The sequence below is a fragment of the Aethalodelphis obliquidens genome, unplaced genomic scaffold (assembly GCF_003676395.1).
Source record: "Aethalodelphis obliquidens isolate GAN/ISIS:26980383/991018 unplaced genomic scaffold, ASM367639v1 scaffold30, whole genome shotgun sequence".
Lineage (NCBI taxonomy): Eukaryota > Metazoa > Chordata > Mammalia > Artiodactyla > Delphinidae > Aethalodelphis > Aethalodelphis obliquidens.
Window position 1 is genome coordinate 20,308,025 of NW_020837974.1, and position 22,957 is coordinate 20,330,981.

The 22,957-nt window shown below is 41.2% G+C and overlaps 1 protein-coding gene across 2 annotated transcripts in view; it reads left to right on the forward strand.

Moving 5' to 3' along the window:
- COG7 (component of oligomeric golgi complex 7) overlaps positions 1 to 22,957 on the forward strand; it is an 82,919-nt gene that overhangs the window by 5,883 nt on the left and 54,079 nt on the right. The window contains exons 2-6 of one of the 2 annotated variants that reach the window (XM_027126657.1): positions 732 to 880; positions 1,188 to 1,304; positions 2,491 to 2,659; positions 11,935 to 12,017; positions 12,792 to 12,914. In XM_027126657.1, the coding sequence (XP_026982458.1) occupies positions 732 to 880; positions 1,188 to 1,304; positions 2,491 to 2,659; positions 11,935 to 12,017; positions 12,792 to 12,914 (641 nt within the window). The remainder of the gene's footprint in view (positions 1 to 731; positions 881 to 1,187; positions 1,305 to 2,490; positions 2,660 to 11,934; positions 12,018 to 12,791; positions 12,915 to 22,957) is intronic. The other variant, XM_027126658.1, reaches the window with a different exon arrangement.

The window sequence follows — 22,957 nt, forward strand, 5'->3', positions numbered from 1 at the left end:
TATCTTCTACCAGGATTCCTAAATAAGAATCTCTGGCAGGTGGCCTGGGGACCTGCATTTTAACTGCATTCCAGCTGATGCTGTTGGTCTGTGGACTACATTTTGAAAAGACTGTGGAAAGCAGACATTGGGTCCAGACACACGTTGGTTTCAGTTCTGAAATCTTGGGCAAGTTACTTAACCTCTTCTGAGACTTAGTTTTCTCATCTGTAAGAGGTGGCTGCTGATGATTGCCATGGACATTGGGTGATATAATGTATATAAAGCACCTGGTGCAGAGCTGGCATTTGCCACTGTCACATTCCTCCATTCTCCTTCCTTGAAAAGGGAGTTGCTTGGGAGTTCCCTGGCGGTCCAGAGGTTAGGACTCGGTGCTTTCACTGCCAGGGTCCAGGCTCAATCCCTGGTTGGGGACCTAAGATCCCACAAGCCACGTGGTGTGGCCAAAAAAAAAAAAACCCAAAAAACCAAGGAGTTGTAGTAAGAAGACAACTGATGTTGGGTCAGGTCGACAGTTTATTCACAGGGCCCTCACCATCATTCTGGGGAAGACAGGGACCCGGCATAGGCCAGCTCTGCGCCTCTCCCACACCACAACTTTCCACAGGCTCAGAAAACTGCGTGGTTGGTAGTGCCTTAGGGAAGATTTGCTTCCTGCCGTCTGATTTATTCATATTGTTCACTGGTGAGTGATCTGATGTTCACCTTTGGTTCTTGGGTTCTTGCTGCAGAAACAAGCCACCAGGCCCTTCAGAACATGCCCAAAGTGCTCCGTGATGTAGAAGCCCTTAAACAGGAGGCATCTTTTCTGAAAGAACAAATGATTCTTGTCAAGGAGGACATTAAAAAATTTGAACAGGACACATCTCAGTCGATGCAGGTATTTTGGCTCCTGTCCTAAGTGTTGACTCTTGTTTTTGGAAGATGTTCACTTTCCTAGTGGGAGGTCAACCTTAACTCAAAATTCTGCCAAGCACTCAGACTACTCTTTTGTTTGGTTCTTTCAGCTTATCCATCTCTCTTTAGCGCCGCTGAACAATTTAGCCATGGAATCGGTGTTGTACCGGGTACAGAGGCTCCCTAAAGACAGGAGCATGCCACGATACTTATGTTTCGAGTCGCTGATGGAAGGTAGAGGAAATGGAACTGCCACTTCTTTAGTGTTCGACCCCTCATTTCTCTTCTAGGTATTGGTAGAAATCGACCAGGTGAAGTCCCGAATGCAGCTTGCCGCAGAATCTCTTCAAGAAGCCGACAAATGGAGCACACTGAGTGCTGATATCGAGGAGACATTTAAGACTCAAGTAGGTTTCTTGTTTAGGGGGTGTTGTGACATCTCTTTAAGCAAGAACTTGAGGTTTGGAGAAACAAATGAGCTAGCTACGCCACTCACAATCAGAAGGGCTAGTAAATAGCCAGGTGTGGGAATATTCAGGCATAGGTTGGGGGCGATCTGAGACTGCTCTGAGTTCTTCCACCTCCTTTAGTTTGTACCACCTGCTTGACTGAAGCGTTTTAGTCACAAAAGTGAGTTCAGGAAAAGCTTAAAAAGGCAGAGAAAATGGAGTAAATGGGAGTGTGGAACTTGGGCAGGGGTGCCCTACACACCGCGGAACCTCAGCAAGTTACTTTACCCTCCTTGGATAGCAAAGTGTGGAAAATAGTGATATTTTGGATACCTGGTTATAAGGATGAAGTAAGATGATATCTTATAAAAAACTTTTTTTTTTCAATTGTAAAACAAAATGAATTATTTATCATCTCTTTTGCTATTTAAAAAAAAAACTTGTAAAAGTTTTTTAAAAGTTCTAAATGCACATGGGAAAAATTGAGTAAACAGGAATAAACAGTGAAAAATAAGTCTTTCTCATAGTTCTGACCCTCCCAATTACCTGATTTCCCTTCTAAATACAAACCCTGTTGTCAGCTCTGTGCCTGTTCTTCCAGATAAACGCACACACATATATGTTCCTTGCCCTGTTTTTCCCCCACAAATGGTAGTGCATTGTAAATACTGCTTCACACGTTTTTTTTTCAGTTAACAATCTATTATTCTGTCAGTTATTGTTACCTTTTTTTAAAAAATTTTATTTATTATTTTTGGCTGCATTGGTTCTTTATTGCTGTGCTCAGGCTTTCTCTAGTTGTGGCGAGCGGGGGCTACTCTTCGTTGTGGTGTGTGGGCTTCTCATTGTGGTGGCTTCTCTTGTTGGGGAACACGGGCTCTAGGCACGTGGGCTTCAGTAGTTGTGGTGCTCGGGCTCAGTAGTTGTGGCTTGCGGACTCTAGAGCACAGGCTCAGTAGTTGTGGCGCACGGGCTTAGTTGCTCTGCGGCTTGCGGGATCTTCCTGGATCAGGGCTTGAACCCGTGCCCCCTGCATTGGCAGGCAGATTCTTAACCACTGAGCCACCAGGGAAGCCTGTCCATTCTTAATTGAAGTAGCAGGAATGTTTTAACATAAATATCCTCTATTCTGGTCTTTTTATAGGACATAGCTGTAATTTCTGCCAAGCTCACAGGTATGCAGAATAGCCTAATGATGCTTGTTGATACACCAGACTACTCAGAAAAATGTGTGCACTTGGAGGCGTTGAAGAACAGGCTGGAGGCCTTGGCCAGCCCCCAGATTGTAGCAGCATTCACATCTCAGTCTGTAGGTGAGTGCTGGCCATTTATCATCTCTCTGTACACCTCTTCACGAAGGTAAGGCTTTCCGAATCTTCAATCTTTAGAATGTCTTAATGGTGACTAAATTATGTAGATTGGGGCTTCCCTGGTGGTGCAGTGGTTGAGAGTCCGCCTGCCGATGCAGGGGACACGGGTTTGTGCCCCGGTCTGGGAAGATCCCACGTGCCACGGAGCGGCTGGGCCCGTGAGCCACGGCCGCTAAGCCTGCATGTCCGGAGTCTGTGCTCCGCAACGGGATAGGCCACAACAGCAAGAGACCCGCATACCGCAAAAATAAATAAATAAATAATGTAGATTGGAAGTCAGTCTGTAGCTTTATGGTGGTTGCCTTTTCTTCAACATTTTATATGAACTTTTTCAAAATACAGAAAAGTTGAAATAACCATCAGTGAACACACCATCTAGATCCTAGTGTTAGCATTTGCCACATTTGCTTTATCACATATCTACCCACCTATTCACCTCTCTATCCATCCACCTTATTTTTTTTAATGCATTTCAAAGTAAGTTGCAGACATCAGTATACTTCACTCCTAAACACGTTAGCATTCATATCAATAACTAGAGTTCAGTGTTGGTTTATGATTCTTTTTTTGAGGTAAAGTTTACATTTAGAAAAATGTACAAATCTTAAGTGTACCATTTGATGAGTTTAGACGCTGATCAAGTCCATTATGATGCTGTGTTATTTTCCAGTGATTTTTTTCAACCAATAAGTTTATCTAACTCCCTTTCCATTTCATCCACAAAACTATTGGTTAAACAAGAAGCAGCAGCAGTAAAGCTGTTTTCTTACCTTCACAGCTATTTACATTGGCAGAATATAGTCTGTATCCACTGCCCTGCTTCCTGCACTCTTGTTCATATATCACGCAAGCCCCTCTACTCTGGGGTTAATGTTCTCCTGAACCTGTTCTGTTGAAGGTCTCCAACAGCTGTATCATCACCAAACCCCAAGGCCTAATATCACTTTATTACTTTTCTGTTTATTTTATTTTTTTTAATTTTTATTTTATTTATTTATTTTGGGCTGTTTTGGGTCTTCGTTGCTGCACATGGGCTTTCTCTAGTGGTGGTGAGCGGGATCCGCTCTTCGTTGTGGTGCACGGGCTTCTCATTGCAGTGGCTTCTCTTGTTGCGGAGCACGGGCTCTAGGTGCACGAGCTTCAGTAGTTGTGGCATGCGGACTTCAGTAGTTGTGGCTCGTGGTCTCATAGAGCGCAGGCTCAGTAGTTGTGGCGCACGGGCTTAGTTGCTCTGCAGCATGTGGGATCTTCCCAGACCAGGGATCGAACCTGTGTCCCCTGCATTGGCAGGTGGATTCTTCTCCACTGCACCACCAGGGAAGCCCTGCTTTTCTGTTTCTCATTGTCAACAACAGTTAACAATGTTTTTTACTCCCCCCTCTCCTGAGAATGCTTTCTTCCCTTGGCTTCTGAGAGGGAGCATCAGTTTTGTTTATATAATGGTACATTTCCAGTGGTGAAATTAAATCATAAGAAGTTCTGATATCTTTGTTTTTCTAGTTTGTTTAAAATTTATTTTTTTATTGAGGTAACATCGGTTTATAACATTATGTAAGTTTCACGTGTACAGCATTATATTTCTACTTCTGTATACGCTACAGCATGCTCACCACCAAAAATTTAGTTTCCGTCCATCACCATACAGTTGATCCCTTTACCAATTTCGCCCTCCTGGTGCCCCATCCCCTCTGGTAACCACTGCTCTCTTCTCTGTATCTAAGTGTTTGTTTTTATTTGGTTTGGTTTTTTCATTTATTTTGTTTGTTTTTTATATTCCACATTTGAGTGAAATCATACGTTATTTGTCTTTGTCCATCTGACTTATTTCACTAAGCATAATGCTCTCAAGATCTATGCTTGTTGCAAATGGTAAGATTTTATCTTTTTAATTTATGGCTGAGTAGTATTCCACTATATATATCGCATCTCCTTTATCCAGTCACTTGTTGATGGGCACTTAAGTTGGTTACATATCTTGGCTATTGTAAATAATGCAGCAGTGAGAAGTGCTTATATCTTAAGAGTTCTGATTGGTGTTTTATTTTGTCTTAGGATGGGTGAGCCTAGGCTCTAATAATTAAGAAAAGTCTATAGCTAGATAATTATATATGAATATGCAGACATGTGCACATGTAAATTCTTATCATACGTAAAAACGTTATAAAATTTCAGTATGCTGAGTTTGACCATGTAATTTATTATTAAACTAGGACACTTTTGAGAGGAAAAGGGAGTGCTTTCAATAATGCAGCTGGGGCAACAGGTATAAACCAAGACTGTCCTGGGCCAGCTGGGACATATAGTCACCCCTGTACCCATACAGTATAGAACCCTTTTAGAATGACCCTCTGGATAGTTGAGTTTTCAGTGTGGGTGAGAGCAGCTTAACCTCCTCATTCTGAGCAGTAACACTATCTTCCCTCCAACGATGGTTTCTTTCCACTCCAGTTCTCTCAATAGTCAAGGCCTGCAAAGGTTTGGCCTCCCTTGCCCTGGTGGTGAAGTCACACCAAAGTGGGGCCCTCTTGGAACTCAGCCCTGGAGAGTTGTGTATGTCTGTTCCCAGGAGCGAGTCATCTCTTTTATAATCCCTGTGCTGTTCAGTAACTCCAAAGACAGAAACAAGTCTCGGTCAGTACTTGATACTATCCCGTTAGGTAATTTTAAAAAGGTAAATATTGTCAAATTTTATTAAATGGCCTTTTAGCATCTTTCAAGATCGAATGTGTTGTTTTTATTTCCTTTGACCTACCAATATGGCAAATCATATTAATAGCATTCCTAATTTTACATCATTCTTACAATTCAAGAACAAGCCCTACTTGTTCACTGTGTGTGTGTGTGTGTGTGTGTGTGTGTGTGTGTGTGTGTGTATACTACTAGATATTTGCTGATATTTTATTTATTTATTTTTTGGCCATGCTGCGAGGCTTTGTGGGATCTTAGTTCCCTGACCAGGGATCGCACCTGGGCCCAAAGAAGTGAAAGCACAGTCCATAACCACTGGACCACCAGGGAATTCCCCTGGAATTTTACTTAAAATTTTTAAATTGAGGTCCTGTAAGTGAATATCTCTGTTAGGTTTTAGTATCATGATTGTGTTGGCTTCACAAAAACAACTGGGACCGTTTCATTCTTTCTTCCTATTAGGATTTAAATAGCATTTTTATCAAATATTGCCATGGCCCCATTGAAGGCTTTCTGTCTGCAGTTCAGCTTGGGTATAAGTATGAGGACCACTGCCTTCTTTTTTGTTTGTATTTGCTTTACTGTGTCTTTGCCTATTTTGTCTTAACTCTCAAACTTCCTGAGATGTTTTATTTTAGACTTGTCTGTTGGAGATGGCACATAGTTGAATTGTATTTTTTGATTTAATCCTGGTATTTCTTTTTTAATCAGTGACTTTATCCCATTTAGGTTTTTCTTTTTAACAGAAATTTCCAGTCTTACATGTTTCTATTTTTATATTTTCTTCTTTATGTTTCTTTTGATCTCTGTATTTTGCTGTTTTCTTTGTGTTTTTTTCTCATGGATAACTTGAAAGATACATAACTTGTTTTTAGTTTTACTAGTGATTTATGACTTCAAATAATAAACTAATTTTTTTTCTCAGTTTATCAACATTGTGAATGAAACAATATATGATTCCCTCAGTTAGTGCATTTACACTCCCCTCCCTTTCTCCCACCCTTCACCCTCCCCCTGCCCTGTTCTAGAATATTGCATAGTCTAGAATTTTTCTTCATGGTATACCATCAAGTTAATAATTTTTTTATCATGTAGTTTTCTCTCTGAAATGTAAACATTATAAAATTTTTGTGTTTTATAATATTTTATTTTTATATAACTGTTTTATAACCAGAAATTGCCATGGTTGTCTATGCTTAATATCATGTTTTTAAGTGGATTCAGTCTCATTTCCAGATTTTCATCCCACATTTTCCCCATTTGTTAATTCTTTTTTCTTTTCTTTTTTTTTTGGCCACACCGCGTGGCCTGCGGGTTCCTAGTTCCCTGACCAGGAGTGGAACCCAGGCCCTCGGCAGTGAAAGCGTGGAGTCCTAACCACTGGACCACCAGGGAATTCCCTGTTAATTCTTTATTTTGAGGCTTCTCTTCATTAGAAGGATTCTGTTTTTAAGTAGACTTTTTTTTCCCTCAGGAAGGGCATGGGGATCATATGTATATCCTTGGTATTTAAGTAAAGAATGTGTTTTTATTGCTTTTCCATGTAGAAGAGAATGACTGCTTTTGGAATTCTTGGTTCATACTATTTTTCCTTCAGAAATCTAGAGACGTTGCTTCTTGTCTTCTGCCAACTATATTCTGATGTTCAGTATGAGACTGGCCTGCCTAGTTTTTTCTTTGTACGTAGTATGTTCCTTGAATAGTTAAAATAGGGTGGGCAAACATTGTCTGTAAAGGGCCAGATAATAAAGTTTTGGGCTTTGTGGGGCATATGGTCTGTAGCACAAATACTTAATTCTGCAGTTGTGGCACGAAAACTCATATGTAAATGAATGAGCTTCACTGTGTTCCAATAACATTTTATTTACAAAAACAGTTGGTAACTTGGCTCATAGTTTGCTGACTTCTGGCTTATGAGATTCTTTTACCCTGTAGCTTAGTTACTTTACTAGGTTATTTTTAAGTTTTGAAAATTTTTAATGTTTTCTGGAACATAGTATCTTATTTGCTGATTCATATTTTTCTTCATTTCTAGAAAATTTCTTTCTTAAAAGCCTTTTTCTTCTCTTTCATTTATTTTCTTTTTCATTTTTGAGAACATCAACTATCTGTTCATTAGCTCTTCCTTTCCCCCCTCAACATATAATATGTTCACGCTGGTCTATTTTGGCTCTTTGCCAACAATCTCCTCTCCTCCATAGTCTGTTATTTTTCAAAAGTCTGTCTTCCATTTGATCAATAGCATTTTCTAATGTATGTGTTCTGCTCTTTGTTCTTCTAATTAATTTTTAATTCATCATATCATTATTTATTTCCTCATTTTTTTTCTTAGCTCTGCCAGCCTCCCTTTATATCTCATTGTGATACCTTAGATCCTATTGAAGAAAGCGTATACCTTGTGTAATTTCCTTGAGAATGTGAAGCAGTTGTAGTGCAAAATTTTCTCCTCTTCCCTAAGGTAAATCTTTTGAAGTGCTCTCTCTTTTAAGAAAAGTTTTTTTTAAATTTCAGATTTGTTATTTATTATTTATTTTTAATTAGTTAATTAAATTTATTTTTTGGGCTGTGTCTGGTCTTTTTTTAAATTATTTATTTATTTTATGTATCTATTTTGGCTGCGTTGAGTCTTTGTTGCTGTGCTTGGGCTTTCTCTAGTTGCGGTGAGTTCGTTGGGGTGTGCAGGCTTCTCATTGCAGTGGCTTCTCTTGTTGCGGAGCACGGGCTCTAGGCACGCAGGCTCAGTAGTTGTGGCGCACGGGCATAGTTGCTCCGCGGCTTGTGGGATCTTCCCGGACCAGGGCTTGAACCCCTGTCCCCTGCAATGGCAGGCAGATTCTTAACCACTGCGCCACAAGGGAAGCCCTGTGTCTGGTCTTAGTTGCAGCACACAGGGTCTTCATTGTAGCACGGGCTCTTCATTGTGGCATGTGGGCATCTCTCTAGTTGTGACGTGAGGGCTTCTGTCTAGTTGTGACGCACGGGCTTAGTTGCCCAGCAGCACTTGGGATCTTAGTTCCCCAACCAGGGATCGAACCTGCGTCCCCTGCAGTGGAAGGCAGATTCTTTACCACTGGACCACCAGGGAAGTCCCTAAATTTCAGATTTAAATCCAAGGTCATGAGGCTTTTCCCTTGTGTTTTTTTCCTAAGAGTTTTATAGTTTTAGCTCTTACATTTAGGTTGTTGAGCCATTATAAGTTAATTTTTGTATATGGTACAAGGTAAGGGTCCAACTTCTTTCTTTGGCATGTGGACATCCAGTTTTCTGAGCAACATTTTTTTTTTTCCTGAGCACATTTGTTAAAAGGACTGTTCTTTCCCCATTGAATGGTCTTGACATCCTTGTTGAAAATTATTTGACCATAATTTTCAAATAATGTGAAGGTGTATGTGAAGGTTATTTCTGGGCCCTTTATTCTGTTCCATTAGGCTGTATATATGTCTGTCCTTATGCCAGTACCACATAGTTTTGATTATTGTTGCTTTGTAGTAACTTGAAATCATGGATTGTGAATCAACCAATGTTGTCCTTCTTTTTCAAGATTGTTTTGGCTATTTGGGGGTCCCTTGAAATTCCATATGAATTTTAGAATGGGTTTTTCTGTTTCTCCAGAGAACACAATTGAACACCATTTTGGAAGGGATTACGTTGAATCTGTAGATGGCTTTGATAGTATTATCATCTTAACAATATTAAATCTTCTAATTCATGGACATAGCATGTCTTTTTATTTATTTGTGTCTTTTAAAATTTCTTTCAGCAGTGTTTTGTCACTTTCAGTGTAAAAGTCTTTTAGCTCCTTGATTATATTTATTTCTAACTATTTTATTCTTTTTGATGCTATTATAAATGGAATTGTTTTCTTAATGTTTTTTTCAGATTGTTCATTGTTACTGTATAGAAATGCAAGTGAGTTTTGGTGTGTTGATTTTGTATTCTGCTGCATTAACTTATTCTGCCAGGCCTTTGGAAAATCACCATCTGGCAGCTTTATTCCTCATGTTTTCTCATGAATTTGTGGCAGCTACAGACCATGGAACTCACCTGCGCGGTTTGGGTGTATGTCTAGTTATGTGAGGTTAGGGGAGTAGGAGTGGCGGCGGGCAGCTCCATGAATTTAAGTTTTTTCCTTTCCTTCTGTGTGAGTTGGCTACTTGGTGCTGGAATCAGGTTTGAAGAATGCTCTGTGGGTCAGGATCATGGGCTTTGGTTTGGGGGTTAGCTGTTTTTGACAGCTTTCATTCACAGATCCGAATCAGGCTTGATTCCAGATTCTACTCTCTGTAGGCAGGATGCCGATTCAGAACGGGGAAATGGCGCTTTTCAGCCCTGTGGCTGTCCCTGTCCCACTGCTGAGCTGGTATGGAAACAGGCCTTCCCCTGCCTGCCCAGTCCTCCCTTGGCTCCCAGTCTTTACCTTTCCATCATGCTGCTCCATGCGTGATACATCCAGAGTTTTCCCAGCATCCCCACTCATCTGCCAAAATGATTGAATATCTGATTGGTATTCTGTGAAGTTTGGCTTTTTTTTTTTTTTTTTTTGGCCATGCCCTGCAGCATGTGGGATCTTAGTTCCCCAACCAGGGATCGAACCCACGCCCCCTGCATTGGAAGCGTGAGTCTTAACCACTGGACTGCCAGGGAAATCCCCTCCGAAGTTTGTAGTACAGACATTTTCCTGGCTTCAACACAGATGAATGATATTGTGTTTTTCTTTGGGTGGTTAATTTTGAATATTTTTTTAAAAGTTAATTTATTTTTGACTGCATTGGGTCTTCGTTGCTGCACATGGGCTTTCTCTAGTTTCAGCAAGCGGGGGCTACTCTTCATTGCAGTGCATGGGCTTCTCATTTCAATGGCTCCTCTTGTTGTGGAGCATGGGCTCTAGGCATGTGGGCGTCAGTAGTTGTGCCTCGTGGGCTCTAGAGCTCAGGTTCAGTAGTTGTGGCGCACAGGCTTAAATGTTCCGTGGCATGTGGGATCATCCTGGATCAGAGCTTGAACCCGTGTCCTCTACATTGGCAGGTGGATTCTTAACCACTGCGCCACCAGGGAAGTCCCTGGGTGGTTAATTTTGGTGAGTATCAGGAAGGGCTTTTTTCTGCCACGGAAGTAATATGCTCTTTAATCAGTCATCTTTCCTAGAAGGCCAAGGTGCTTCTTTACTAACAGTTTTTAAAGGAAAATCTGATAAATTAGTACATCCCCAACACATTACCCACAATCTTCACATATACATGCCTGATTCATTTTACACAACCAATGAATTCAGTTGATAAAGTGAAGCAACTTTTTGGAGCCTGATTTTACATATGGCAGGGATATTCATTTATTTAAATGACCTTATGAAAATGATAAGCATTTTAAAAGCAAGTAATCATTAAAAATTAATTTATTTTTGGCTGCACTGGGTCTTCATTGCTGTGTGCGGGCTTTCTCTAGTTGCGGTGAGCGGGGGCTACTCTTCATTGCGGTGCACGGGCTTCTTATTGCGGTGGCTTCTCTTGTTGCAGAGTATGGGCTCTAGGCGCACGGGCTTTAGTAGTTGTGGCTCACAGGCTCAGTAGTTGTGGCTCGTGGGCTCTAGAGCGCAGGCTCCGTAGTTGTGGCGCACAGGCTTAGTTGTTCCATGGCGTGTGGGATCTTCCCAGACCAGGGCTCGAACCCGTTTTCCCCTGTATTCACAGGCAGATTCTTAACCACTGAGCCAGCAGGGAAGTCCCAAGATTGATATCCTTCAAAGACTTTACACACTGATGGAGGGTGAGGCTGGGAGAAGACAAGTACACAAATAATTTTATTACAAGATGGAATGTGAAAACTGCCTTAGGCCTCCCCAGGATGAAGGAAAGGATGAAACAAAATCGAGGAAGCTTTTATGAATGAGCTAGTATATGTGCAGAACCTTGAAAGAGATGAATTAAAAATTAATTGTTTCTGATTATAAAATAATACATATATAGGTTATTAAAAATTTGAAAAATGGAGAAAAATTTAGAAAAGAAAATGATATACCAGTAAAATGATATACTCACCACCCAGAGATGACTGTTAGTATTTTCTTCCAGTTCTTTTCCCTTTGTGTACATATCTCTTTTAAGGAAAGTATGTACATTGAGTATATGCAATTTTATATCTTTTTTGCTCGCAGTCAGCAATGTAGCATGAGCATTTTCTCATGGATCTAAGATTTTGATAGGTGAGGAAAAGTATTTAGGGCAGAAGGAATAATATATATTTGAATGGTATAGAAATGAGAAAACTCAGGGACTGTTTTGCGAATAATAATTAAACCCATTTTGTGGAATGAACATTGGCATGTGGTATCTGATTGAGTCACATGTTCTACCCTTAACTTCACTTGTTTTTCATATTTATGATCTCCACACATGAGTTAATTCATTGTCTTGGTGGGAACTTCTGAATACTAGCTCATGTATAATCCACATTTATCCTGCTGAATTCTTTCTCTTGGCTGCAATAGAAAACCTGGTAACAGTATGTACATGTTTTCCATTGTTTTTCTTTAGATCAGTCCAAAGTGTTTGTGAAGGTTTTTACTGAAATTGACCGGATGCCCCAACTTCTTGCATACTACTACAAGTGTCACAAGGTGAGAAGCTGTGAGTGATTACCATTGTGGAATGCTTGTAGAACTGGGCTACAGAATCAGTTTTGAATCCCAGTTTCCTACTCAAAGGTAAAAATATTTGCCTCCCTGCCCTCTGGTCTTTTTCTTTCAATTAGCCAGTAGGGGGTGCTCTTGGTCCAGCCTGTGGATTCATTTAATTGCAAGTTGGAAAAAAGTCATTAGTTTTCAGCCTCACTTGTATTTATAACTAGATTTCCTTTACAGATTGAAGAGTTTTAATTTTTCCTATTTTTGTCTTTTAAGGGCGATTAGGTTTATTATGCCTTCAGCAAGCCTTAAGAATTTTATCTGTTTTCTAGGTTTGTTGAAATTAGGTTACTGAAAACCTTGACAGCTTCCTGGGCTAACTTGTTAATTCCTTCAAGTCCAGTGCCCATCTGTCTTTTAAGCAGTGGTGTTAGGACACGAAGCTAAAACACATATTCACGCCCACCTCTGAGGTCTATTCAGAAGAATGGTAGCATGCTGAGTACATTGGCATGCTTTGGGGGCAAGAAAAAAGGAGAAAGGATCACTTGGAGGGCAACAGATTCGAGTTCTGGATGATGATCAGAGCAGGTGACTGTAAATTTTTTTTTCCTGCCTCTTTTGAAGTGAATCGTCGTCCGTGGGTACCCGATTGCCTGGGAGAGTAGGCAGTGGCCAGTCGCTTGCCCTGGTAGGAGGGCAGGGCAGTTGCAGCAGGCAGCATGTCTTGGCGGACCCAGTAAGGCCTCCTTTGTTCTGCCTCTGCAGGTCCAGCTTTTAGCAGCCTGGCAGGAGCTGTGCCAGACTGACCTACCCCTGGACCGGCAGCTCACTGGACTCTATGACGCCTTGCTCGGTGCTTTGCACACGCAAATCCAGTGGGCTATGCAGGTAACAGCTCTTTTGGGTTCTAGCGAGAACAAAGCCTGTGGTGCCGAGGGAGAGGGTGATGGCTTTGGGAGCGGGCTGCTCCACCGACCGCAGAGCACCCAGGCCACCCAGAGAGAGCACCGCTTGAAGAACCTCCCCATTTGCTGTCGTCACCAAAGGGGCAGGAAAATCTTTAGGTCTCTGTTCTAACTCTTCTTATCGCTCTTATCTATATCTTAAATAGAATCTAATGTGACAATGTTGCTTGTTGTTCAGCAGGGGAGCCCTGTGGAATTCCTGGAGGCCATTATCTTCTGATCTAAAAGCAGGAGGGCCTCAGTCAGGTGGTGCTTGAGTGAACAAGGCTGTTTTAATCTTAACTTTGGGTAAAATTTACCCGACCTAAAGTTAGTTTCCCTTGTTCTCACAATAGGCCAAGAGTTAGAGGAACAGTATAATTTTAAAGGCACCCTCTGACTTAGGGGAGAGGTGAGACAGAGAACTTCATTTCATTTACTTTCATGAACTTTCCATCATTTACTTTCCTAAAGTCTCTAGGCATTTTTAGTCTTGAAGTATATGAGACATTGGTCCCTTGTCTTGATGCCAGGAGGTGCACTAGATCTTCTCTTTAGAAGGGGAAAAAGGCTGTGTTATGTCTGAGTAATGACTGACTGGGCCTGTTTATGGTGTGGCTTATATTTTTTTCAGAATTAGTTGTGAATCACCCTTCGCATATTGGTTAGTAATTTGCTGGAATGGACTCCACTGTAGTTGGAGAGAATTCCTCATATAGGGTCATGTCATTCAAGGTGGTTGAAGTGCTCTTCTCCATCCTCTTTTCTTTCTCCTTGAACCAACCTCATTCAGACAAAAAAACCCAAAGAAACAAAAACACCCCCAAACCAGCGAACAAAACAAAAAACAACCTCCTGTAGAAGTTTCCCGTTTTTTATGTAATCGTCAGTTTTCAGTGATCCTGTCCATCTGCATGCATTTCTGTGTCCTTGTCTCGTCTACTGCTTATATCTTGAGGATAAAAACAGTTCATGCCTATAAGTACAATTGCCCTTCAGCATCTTGGAAAAAGGATTTCGACTTCTCACACTTTTTTTTGGGCCTCACCCCAAGTTTTGTAAGACGTAAGTTTATGCTAATTTCCACTTTTGTCCCATGGCCCATTTTCTTTTCCGAATGTGAGCATGATAGGTGACGGTCATCTCCTGAAGCTCAGTAGAGTACAGAAGAAAACCAAAGGAGCCAGGGTGAATGTGTCTCTAAAGACTTTTTTTCCCCGGTATTTTATTTTATTTTTTATATTTTGGCCATGCCACGTAGCATGTGGGATCTTAGTTCCCCAACCAGGGATTGAACCCCGGCCCCCAGCAGTGGAAGTACGGAGTCTTAACCACTGGACCGCCAAGGAATTCCCTTTCCCCAGTATTTTAATATGGAAAGTTTCCAACATATAAAAAATTTGAAAGAATTGTACAGTGAACACCATGTACCCACCTCCTGTGTTCTACAATGAACATTTTGCTATATTTGCTTTATCATAAATCTGTCCATCTATCCATGTGTATCTGTTCATTGACCCATCTTATTTTTTGATTCATTTCAAAGTAAGTTGCAAACATCATTCACTTCAGAACATACGTATTATTAACTAGAGTTCAGTATTTGTTTACTGGGATTTTTTTTAGGTAAAATTATAAAATGCAATGATCTTAAATATGCCATTTAATTAGTTTTGACAAATGCTGTTTAACCTATTCCCCTACCAAGATATGGAATATGACTGTCACACTAGAAAGTTCCCTTGTGTTCCTTCTCAGTCAGTCTTAATACCAACATCCCTGAAGGCAACCACTGTTCTGATTTTTCCCACCATAATTTAGTTTAGCCCATTTTAGAATTTCATGTAAATGGAATCATATGGTATATGTCCTTTTGGCGAGGCTTCTTTCATTCAGCATGTTTTTGGAGATTTATTCATGTTGTTGTACGTATCAGTAGCTTGTTCCTTTTTATTACTGAACACTCTTACATGGTGTGAATATATGACAGTTTTGTTTATTGAGGTTTTTTCAAAATTTTATTTATTTAATTAATTTATTTTTGGCTGCATTGGGTCTTTGTTGCTGTGCGCGGGCTTTCTCTAGTTGCAGCGAGCGGTGGCTACTCTTTGTTGCGGTACACGGGCTTCTCACTGAGGTGGCTTCTCTTATTGCGGAGCACGGGCTTCAGTAGTTGTGGCTCGTGGGATCTAGAGTGCAGGTTCAGTAGTTGTGGCGCTCGGGCTTAGTTGCTCCATAGCTTGTGGAATCTTCCCGGACCAGGGCTCGAACCCGTGTCCCCTGCATTGGCTGGTGGATTCTTAACCACTGTGCCACCACGGAAGCCCTATTGAGTCTTTTATTGATGGACACTTGTGCTGTTTCCAGTTTAGTGCAATTATAAATACAGCTGCTCTAAACATTGTTCTGTAAGATTTTTGTGGACACCACATGTTCATATCTCTTGGGTAAAGACGTGGAAGTGGAATTGCTGGGTTATAGAGTAGGTCTATATTTAGATTTATAAGAAATCAGCACTTTTGAGGCTTCCCTTGTGGCGCAGTGGTTGGGAATCCGCCTGCCAATGCAGGGGACACAGGTTTGAGCCCTGGTCTGGGAAGGTCCCACATGCCATGGAGCAACTAAGCCTGTGTGCCACAACTACTGAGCCTGCGCTCTAGAGCCCGCGAGCCACAGCTACTGAGCCCACGTGCTGCAACTACTGAAGCCCGCGCGCCTAGAGCCTGTGCTCCGCAACAAGAGAAGACACCACAATGAGAAGCCTGCGCACTGCAACAAAGAGTAGCCCCTGCTCGAAGCAACTAGAGAAAGCACGCACACAGCAACGAGGACCCAACGCAGCCAAAAATAAAGAAATCGGCACTTTTTCAAAATGAGTATGCTTTTTACATTCCCACAACACAAGCATGTGAGAGTTCTGATTGCTACACGTCAGGTGTTGTCTTTTTTTTTTTTGTAAATTTATTTATTTTATTTATTTATTTTTGGCTGCGTTGGGTCTTCGTTGCTGCACTTGGGCTTTCTCTAATTGCAGTGAATGGGGGCTGCTCTTCGTTGCAGTGTATGGGCTTCTCCCTGTGGTGGCTTCTCTTGTTGCAGAGCACGGGCTGTAGGCGTGCAGGCTTCAGTAGTTGCAGCCCGTGGGCTCGGTAGTCATGGCACACGGGCTTAGTTGCTCCACGGCCTGTGGGAATCTTCCTGGACCAGGGCTCGAACCCATGTCCCCTGCATTGGCAGTCAGATTCTTTTTTTTAAAATTTATTTTATTTATTTATTTTTGGCCACGTTGGGTCTTTGTTGCTGTGTGCGGGCTTTCTCTAGTTGCAGTGAGCGGAGGCTACTCTTTGTTGCGGTGTGCGGGCTTCTCGTTGCAGTGGCTTCTCTTGTTGCACAGCACGGGCTCTAGGTGCATGGGTTTCAGTAGTTGTGGCACTCAGGCTCAGTAGTTGTGGCTCACGGGCTCTAGAGCGCAGGCTCAGTAGTTGTGGTGCATGGGCTTAGTTGCTCTGTGGCATGTGGGATCTTCCCAGACCAGGGCTCGAACCCGTGTCCCCTGCATTGGCAAGCAGATTCTTAACCACTGCACCACCAGGGAAGTCCCTAGGTGTTGTCTTTTTAATCTTAGCCATTCTGGTGGATGTGCTGTAGTATCTCTCTGTGGTTTTAATTTGCAATTCCCTGATGACTAAGGATGTTGAACACCTTTTCTCATGCTTATTGGCCATTTGTATATCTTCCTTTGTGAAGTATCTGTTCTGGTCTTCTACCCATTTAAAATAATTGGGTAATTTGCCTTTCTGTTATTGAGTTATAGAAGTTCTTTACGTATTCTAGGTATAAGTTCTTTATCAGATATATTTTGTAGATATTTCCTTCCAGTCTGTGGCTTGAGCAGAAGTGTTGATTTTGATGAACTTGATTTTATCATTTCTTTTATGGTTATTGCTTTCTTTGTCCTCAGAAACCATCACCATTCCCCAAGTTGCAAAGCTCTTCTTCTGTGTTTTCTTATAGAAGCTTGTTGAGCTTTTACATTTAGTTCTATGGCCCATCTTGAATTATTTTTTGTGTGTAGTGTAGGGTAAGGTCAGATTGTTTTTGCATGTGCTGTTTGGGTTAATTCTATGGCCCTAGTTGTTAAGTTTGGTCTTACAGTCTTTGAACTTTTGGTTCTTGTTTGGCAAATGGCCAGAGCATCCCTTTTGCCAGATCGCTTTAAAGGAAAGGGGACACCTTTGAGCATAGGGGACCTGTTGGTTGGTCAGCTGGAACTATCAGCTATAAACATAGTTTCAGCTGACTAACCAATTAGAACGCTTGGGTACAGAGTCGTTTAGTCTAATTCACCCCCCTCCACCCAGCACCCCAGCCTTAGGTCACTTAAATAGGAGCTAAGAGTGAAGTAGGTACTCATTGCCTAGTCCTTTCTCACAGTACAAGGAGAGGAGTCAGGATTTCTCTTTCTAGATAAGAATAGTTTTCATTTTCTCCTTTGGTCCCATCCTTTCTTGTAGTAAAATGTTTCTTTTGTCAAATCAGGACATTGGACTGGGTGATGTGTAAAGGTCTCTATGGTTCTCTTATGTTTGGGGGATCGTGGGGGGAATACACTGGATGGAGACAGAGGAGGGTTTGTATTGGTGCAGCTTTGTGTGGAGGGAGTGGGAACATTGAATGCTAGACAGAAGTTTGGCTTTCTCTAGAAGATAGTGAGCCTCTGGAGCAATAGAGTGAATGATGATGTTACTGTTTTAAGAATGCTTTTGGTGTCAGAATATCACCTAAGTAGTTTCTCTGCCAAAAAGTCTTACCATGAGGAAACATGCAGACAAATCCAAATCAAAGACCATTTTTCAAAACAACTGTCCTAGGGCTTCCCTGGTGGCGCAGTGGTTGGGAGTCTGCCTGCCGACGCAGGGGACACGGGTTCATGCCCCGGTCCGGGAAGATCCCACATGCCGCGGAGCGGCTGGGCCCGTGAGCCATGGCTGCTGAGCCTGCGTGTCCAGAGCCTGTGCTCCACAATGGGAGAGGCCACAACAGTGAGAGAGGCCTGCGTACTGCAAAAAAAAAAAAACAACTGTCCTAGACTCTTCAAAAATGTCAGTGTCATGAAAGAAAAAAAGTCAGGAAATTGTTTAGATTAAAGGAGACAAAAAAAAAAAAAAGACAACTAAATGTAATTTCATGATCCTGGATTGGATTCTGCATGATGGCAAAAAAAACTATCAAGGACATTGAAAGAACAATTGGGGAAATTTGAACAGGGACTGTGGCAGGTAAAAGTATTACATCAAGGTTACATTTGATTATCTGCAGTGTTGTAATATAGGAGGATGGCCTTATTCTTAAGTGATAAACGCTGAGGTATTTAGGGGTGACGTGTCGTGATATCTGTGATTACCTTTCCAATGGCTTAGAGAGAAATAGGAATAAAGCAATTGTGGCAAAATGTTGATTGTTGAATCTTGCAGTATTTAAACATTTAAAGTGTAAGAAAAATTCTAAATAACATTTCAAAATAATGAATTTGGTGGTGGTAAATAGGGTGAATTGATGAAGAAAGACTGAAGACAGGTAGGAAGCTATGTTTGGTCTAGGATGGTGATGGTAATGTAGCAAAAGATACCCAGTTAAAAAATGAACAGTTGCTAGGACCTGGTAACTGATAAAGGGACTGAAAGAAAGGAAAGTGAAAAGGGAGATTTTTATTCTGGTTGAATGGTGATGCTACTGACAGAAATAAGGAAGTTGATAGAAACAGACCTGGGGAGGTCAGTGGGAAAATAATGAATTCCAATTCAGGACACTTTTTTTTTTTTTTTGTGGTACGCGGGCCTCTCACTGTTCTGGCCTCTCCCATTGCGGAGCACAGGCTCCAGACTCGCAGGCTCAGCGGCTATGGCCCACGGGCCTAGCCGCTCCGCGGCATGTGGGATCTTCCCGGACCGGGGCACAAACCCGTGTCCTTTGCATCGGCAGGCGGACTCTCAACCACTACGCCACCAGGGAAGCCCTCAGGACACTTTTAAATTCCAAGTGAGAGTGGCTCAGCTTAATGGTGACATCCAGTAGATGGCTAGAAGCTGTTGCTCAGGATATAAATGGGTCATTTCGATATTTGTTGGGTTAGATTTGCATTTCCTCTATTTCTTTCTCTCAGACCCCAGCAGTGATGTTTATTAAACTAAACAGGTGTTTGTTGAAGTTTTGTGAATTCTCTATGAGAATTTAAAAATTTTTTTTCTATTTTGGTAATAATCTAAGAAAAAATATAAGCATATTTTGGGTCATGTATGTGACCACCTTATAACCAACTGCTGCCATGTAATTTCAGTGGGTGCTTTTCTGTTGATAGTCACATTGGTACCCCTGTTCTATTGGGGGCCGGTGAAAAAAGAAAGAGACAAACTTAATGCTTAGATAATGTAAGTGCTGGTGCCAAGTGAGTGCTGTTTAATGCCGTTGCCAACTTGATGTTTTCTTAGTAGTTTGTAGTTTGAGTAGAGATAGAAGCAGTGTAAAAATTCTCCTCACATACCACAGAGAAGCATAGGCAGGCTGAACTCAAAAAAAACCTGTGCTGTAGCAGTCAGATCAAATTATTGATGAAAACGGCAGTTTAGCTGCAGTAAACATCTTCATCTGTCCTATTATTTTGAATTTTATTGATTTGATAGTTAATTTTTTATGTGTGGTAAAATATACATAAAATTTACCATTTTAGCCATTTTAAGTGTACAATCAAGTGGCATTAAGTACATTCACAGTGTTGATTAACTATCGTGCTATCTATTTCCAGAACTTTTTCATCACCCTAAACAGAAACTGTGTACTGATTAAGTAATAACTCCCCACTTCGCCCTCTTCCATCCCCTAGTAACCTTAACCTTTACTGTGTCTATAAATTTTCCTATTCTAGATACCTCTTATAAGTAGGGCCATATGATATTTGTCCTTATGTGTTTGGCTGATTTCACTTAGCATAATGGTTTCAGGGATCATCCATGTTGTAGCATGTATCAGAATTTTCATTACTTTTTTATGGCTGAATAATCTGTTGTATGTATTTACTACATTTTGTCTATCCATTCATTTGTTGATAAACACTTGAATTGCTTCCACCTTTTGGCTATTGTGAGTAATGCTGCTCTGAAAGTGTACAAATATCTCTTTGGGTCCCTGTTTTCAGTTCTTTTGGGTGTATACCTACAAGTGGAATTGCTGGATCATATCATAATCGTATGTTTAACATTTTGAGAAACTGCCAGACTGTTTTCTATAGCAGCTGCACCATTTTACATTCCCATCAGCAATGCATATAAGAATTCCAATTTCTCTACATCCTTGTCAGCACTTGTTAATTTCCATTTTTTTGATAAATAGCCATTCTAGTGTGTGTGAAATGGTATCTCATGGAGGTTTTGATTTGTATTTCCCTAATGACTAATGATGTTGAACATCTTTTCACATGCTCATCAGCCATTTGTATTATCGTCTTTGGAGAAATGTCTATTACAGTTTTTTGCCCATTTTTGAATTGTAGTGTTTGGTTTTATGTTGTTGAGTTGTAGGAGTTCTTTATATATTCTGGATATTAATCCCTTATCAGTTACATGATTTGCAAATATTTTCTCCCATTCCATTGGTTGTCTTTTCACTCTATTTGTAACGTGCTTTAAGGGATTTTTAATTTTGATATAGTCCAGTTTATCTGTTTTTTCTTTTATTGCCTATGCTTTTGGTATCATACTTAAGAAACTATAGTCATCTCTTGGTATCCTCAGGGAATTGATCCAGGAACCCACCCCCCTCCCCATACCAAGATCCATGGATGCTCAAGTCCCTTATATAAAATGGTGTAGTATTTGCATATAACCTATGCATGTACTCCTGTATACTTTAAATCATCTCTAGATTACTTATAATACCTAATACAATGTAAAGGCTATGTAAATAGTTGCTGGTATGCAGCAAATTCAAGTTTTGCCTTTTGGAACTTACTGGACGTTTGTTTTTTTTTCCTGAATATTTTTGATCTGAGGTTGGTTGAATCTGTGGATGCAGAACGTGTAGATATGGAGGGCCAACTGTTGCTAAATCCAAGGTCATGAGGATTTTGCCGTATGTTTTCTCCTAAGAATTTTATAGGTTACTCTTTTTTTAAAAAAAAATTAATTTAGGGCTTCCCTGGTGGCACAATGGTTGAGAGTCCACCTGCTGATGCAGGGGACACGGGTTCGTGCCCCGGTCCGGGAAGATCACACATGCCACGGAGCGGCTAGGCCCGTGAGCCATGGCCACTGAACCTGCGTGTCCGGAGCCTGTGCTCCACAACGGGAAAGGCCACAACAGTGAGAGGCCCGCGTACCGCAAAAAAAAAAAAAAAATAATTAATTTATTTTTGGCTGCCTTGGGTCTTCATTGCTGCGCACAGTGAGCGGGGGCTACTTTTCGTTGCAGTGTGCGGGCTTCTCACCACGGTGGTTTCTCTTGTTGCAGAGCATGGGCTCTAGGCATGCGGGCTTCAGTAGTTGTGGCACATGGGCTTCAGTAGTTGTGGGTCGTGGGCTCTAGAGTGCAGGCCCAGTAGTTGTGGCGCTCGGGCTTAGTTGCTCCGTGGCATGTGGGATCTTCCCATACTGGGGCTCGAACCAGTGTCCCCTTCATTGGCAGGCGGATTCTTAACCACTGCGCCACCAGGGAAGCCCTATAGTTTACTCTTAACATTTAGGTCTGATTAATTTTGAGTTAATTTTTGTATATGGTATCAGGTAAGGATCCAACTTTTTTTTTTTTTTTTTGCACATAGTATCCAGTTTTCTGAGCACCATTTGTTGAAAAGAGTGTCCTTTTTCCATTGAATGATTTTGGCACTCATGTTGAAAATCATTTGACCATGTATGTGTGTTTCTGGGCTCTCTATTCCATTGGGCTATATGTCTATCCTTATGCAAGTACCACACTGTTCTGACTATTATAGCTTTATAGTAAGTTTCCTTTTTGCGATACGCGGGCCTCTCACTCTTGTGGCCTCTCCCATTGTGCAGCACAGGCTCTGGACGTGCAGGCTCAGTGGCCATGGCCATGGCCTAGCCGCTCTGCAGCATGTGGGATCTTCCTGGACCAGGGCACAAACCCGTGTCCCCTGCATTGGCAGGCGGACTCTCAACCACTGCGCCACCAGGGAAGCCCTGTAGTAAGTTTTGAAATTAGGAAGTGTGAGATAGCCAATGATCCTCTTTTTCAATATTGTTTTTGCTATTTGGGGTTCCCTCAAATTCCATATGAATTTTAGGATGGGTTTTCCTGTTTCTCCAGGAAACACCTTTGGGATTTTGATGGAGATTGCATTGAATATGTAGATGGCTTTGGGTAGTATTATCATGTTAACAATATTAAGTCTTCCAGTACATGAACATGGGAAGTCTTTCCATTTTTTGTATGTATTCTTTAATTTCTCTCAGCAGTGTTTTGTCATTTTCAGTGTACAAGTTGTTTAGTTCCTTCGTTACATTTATTTCTAAATACTTTATTCTTTTTGATGCTATTGTAAATGGAATAATTTTCTTAATTTCCTTTTCAGATTGTTAGAATAGAATTGCTAGTATAGAAATGCAAGTGATTTTAAAAAAATTATTTGGTTGCACTGGGTCTTTTAGTTGTGGCAGGTGGGCTCCTTAGTTGTGGCTTGTGGGCTCCTTAGTTGTGGCATGCAAACTCTTAGTTGCAGCATGCATGTGGGATCTAGTTCCCTGACCAGGGGTCAAAGCCAGGCCCTCTGCATTGGGAGCGCAGAGTCTTAACCACTGCGTCACCAGGGAAGTCCTTGAATGTGAGTGATTTTTGTTTGTTGATTTTTCCATCTTCCAACTTTGCTGAATTTGTTTATTACTGCTAACTTTTTTTTTTCAATTTGTTAGGATTTTCTACATATAAGATTACATCATTTGTGAAAAGAGATAATGTTACTTTTTCCTTTCCAAT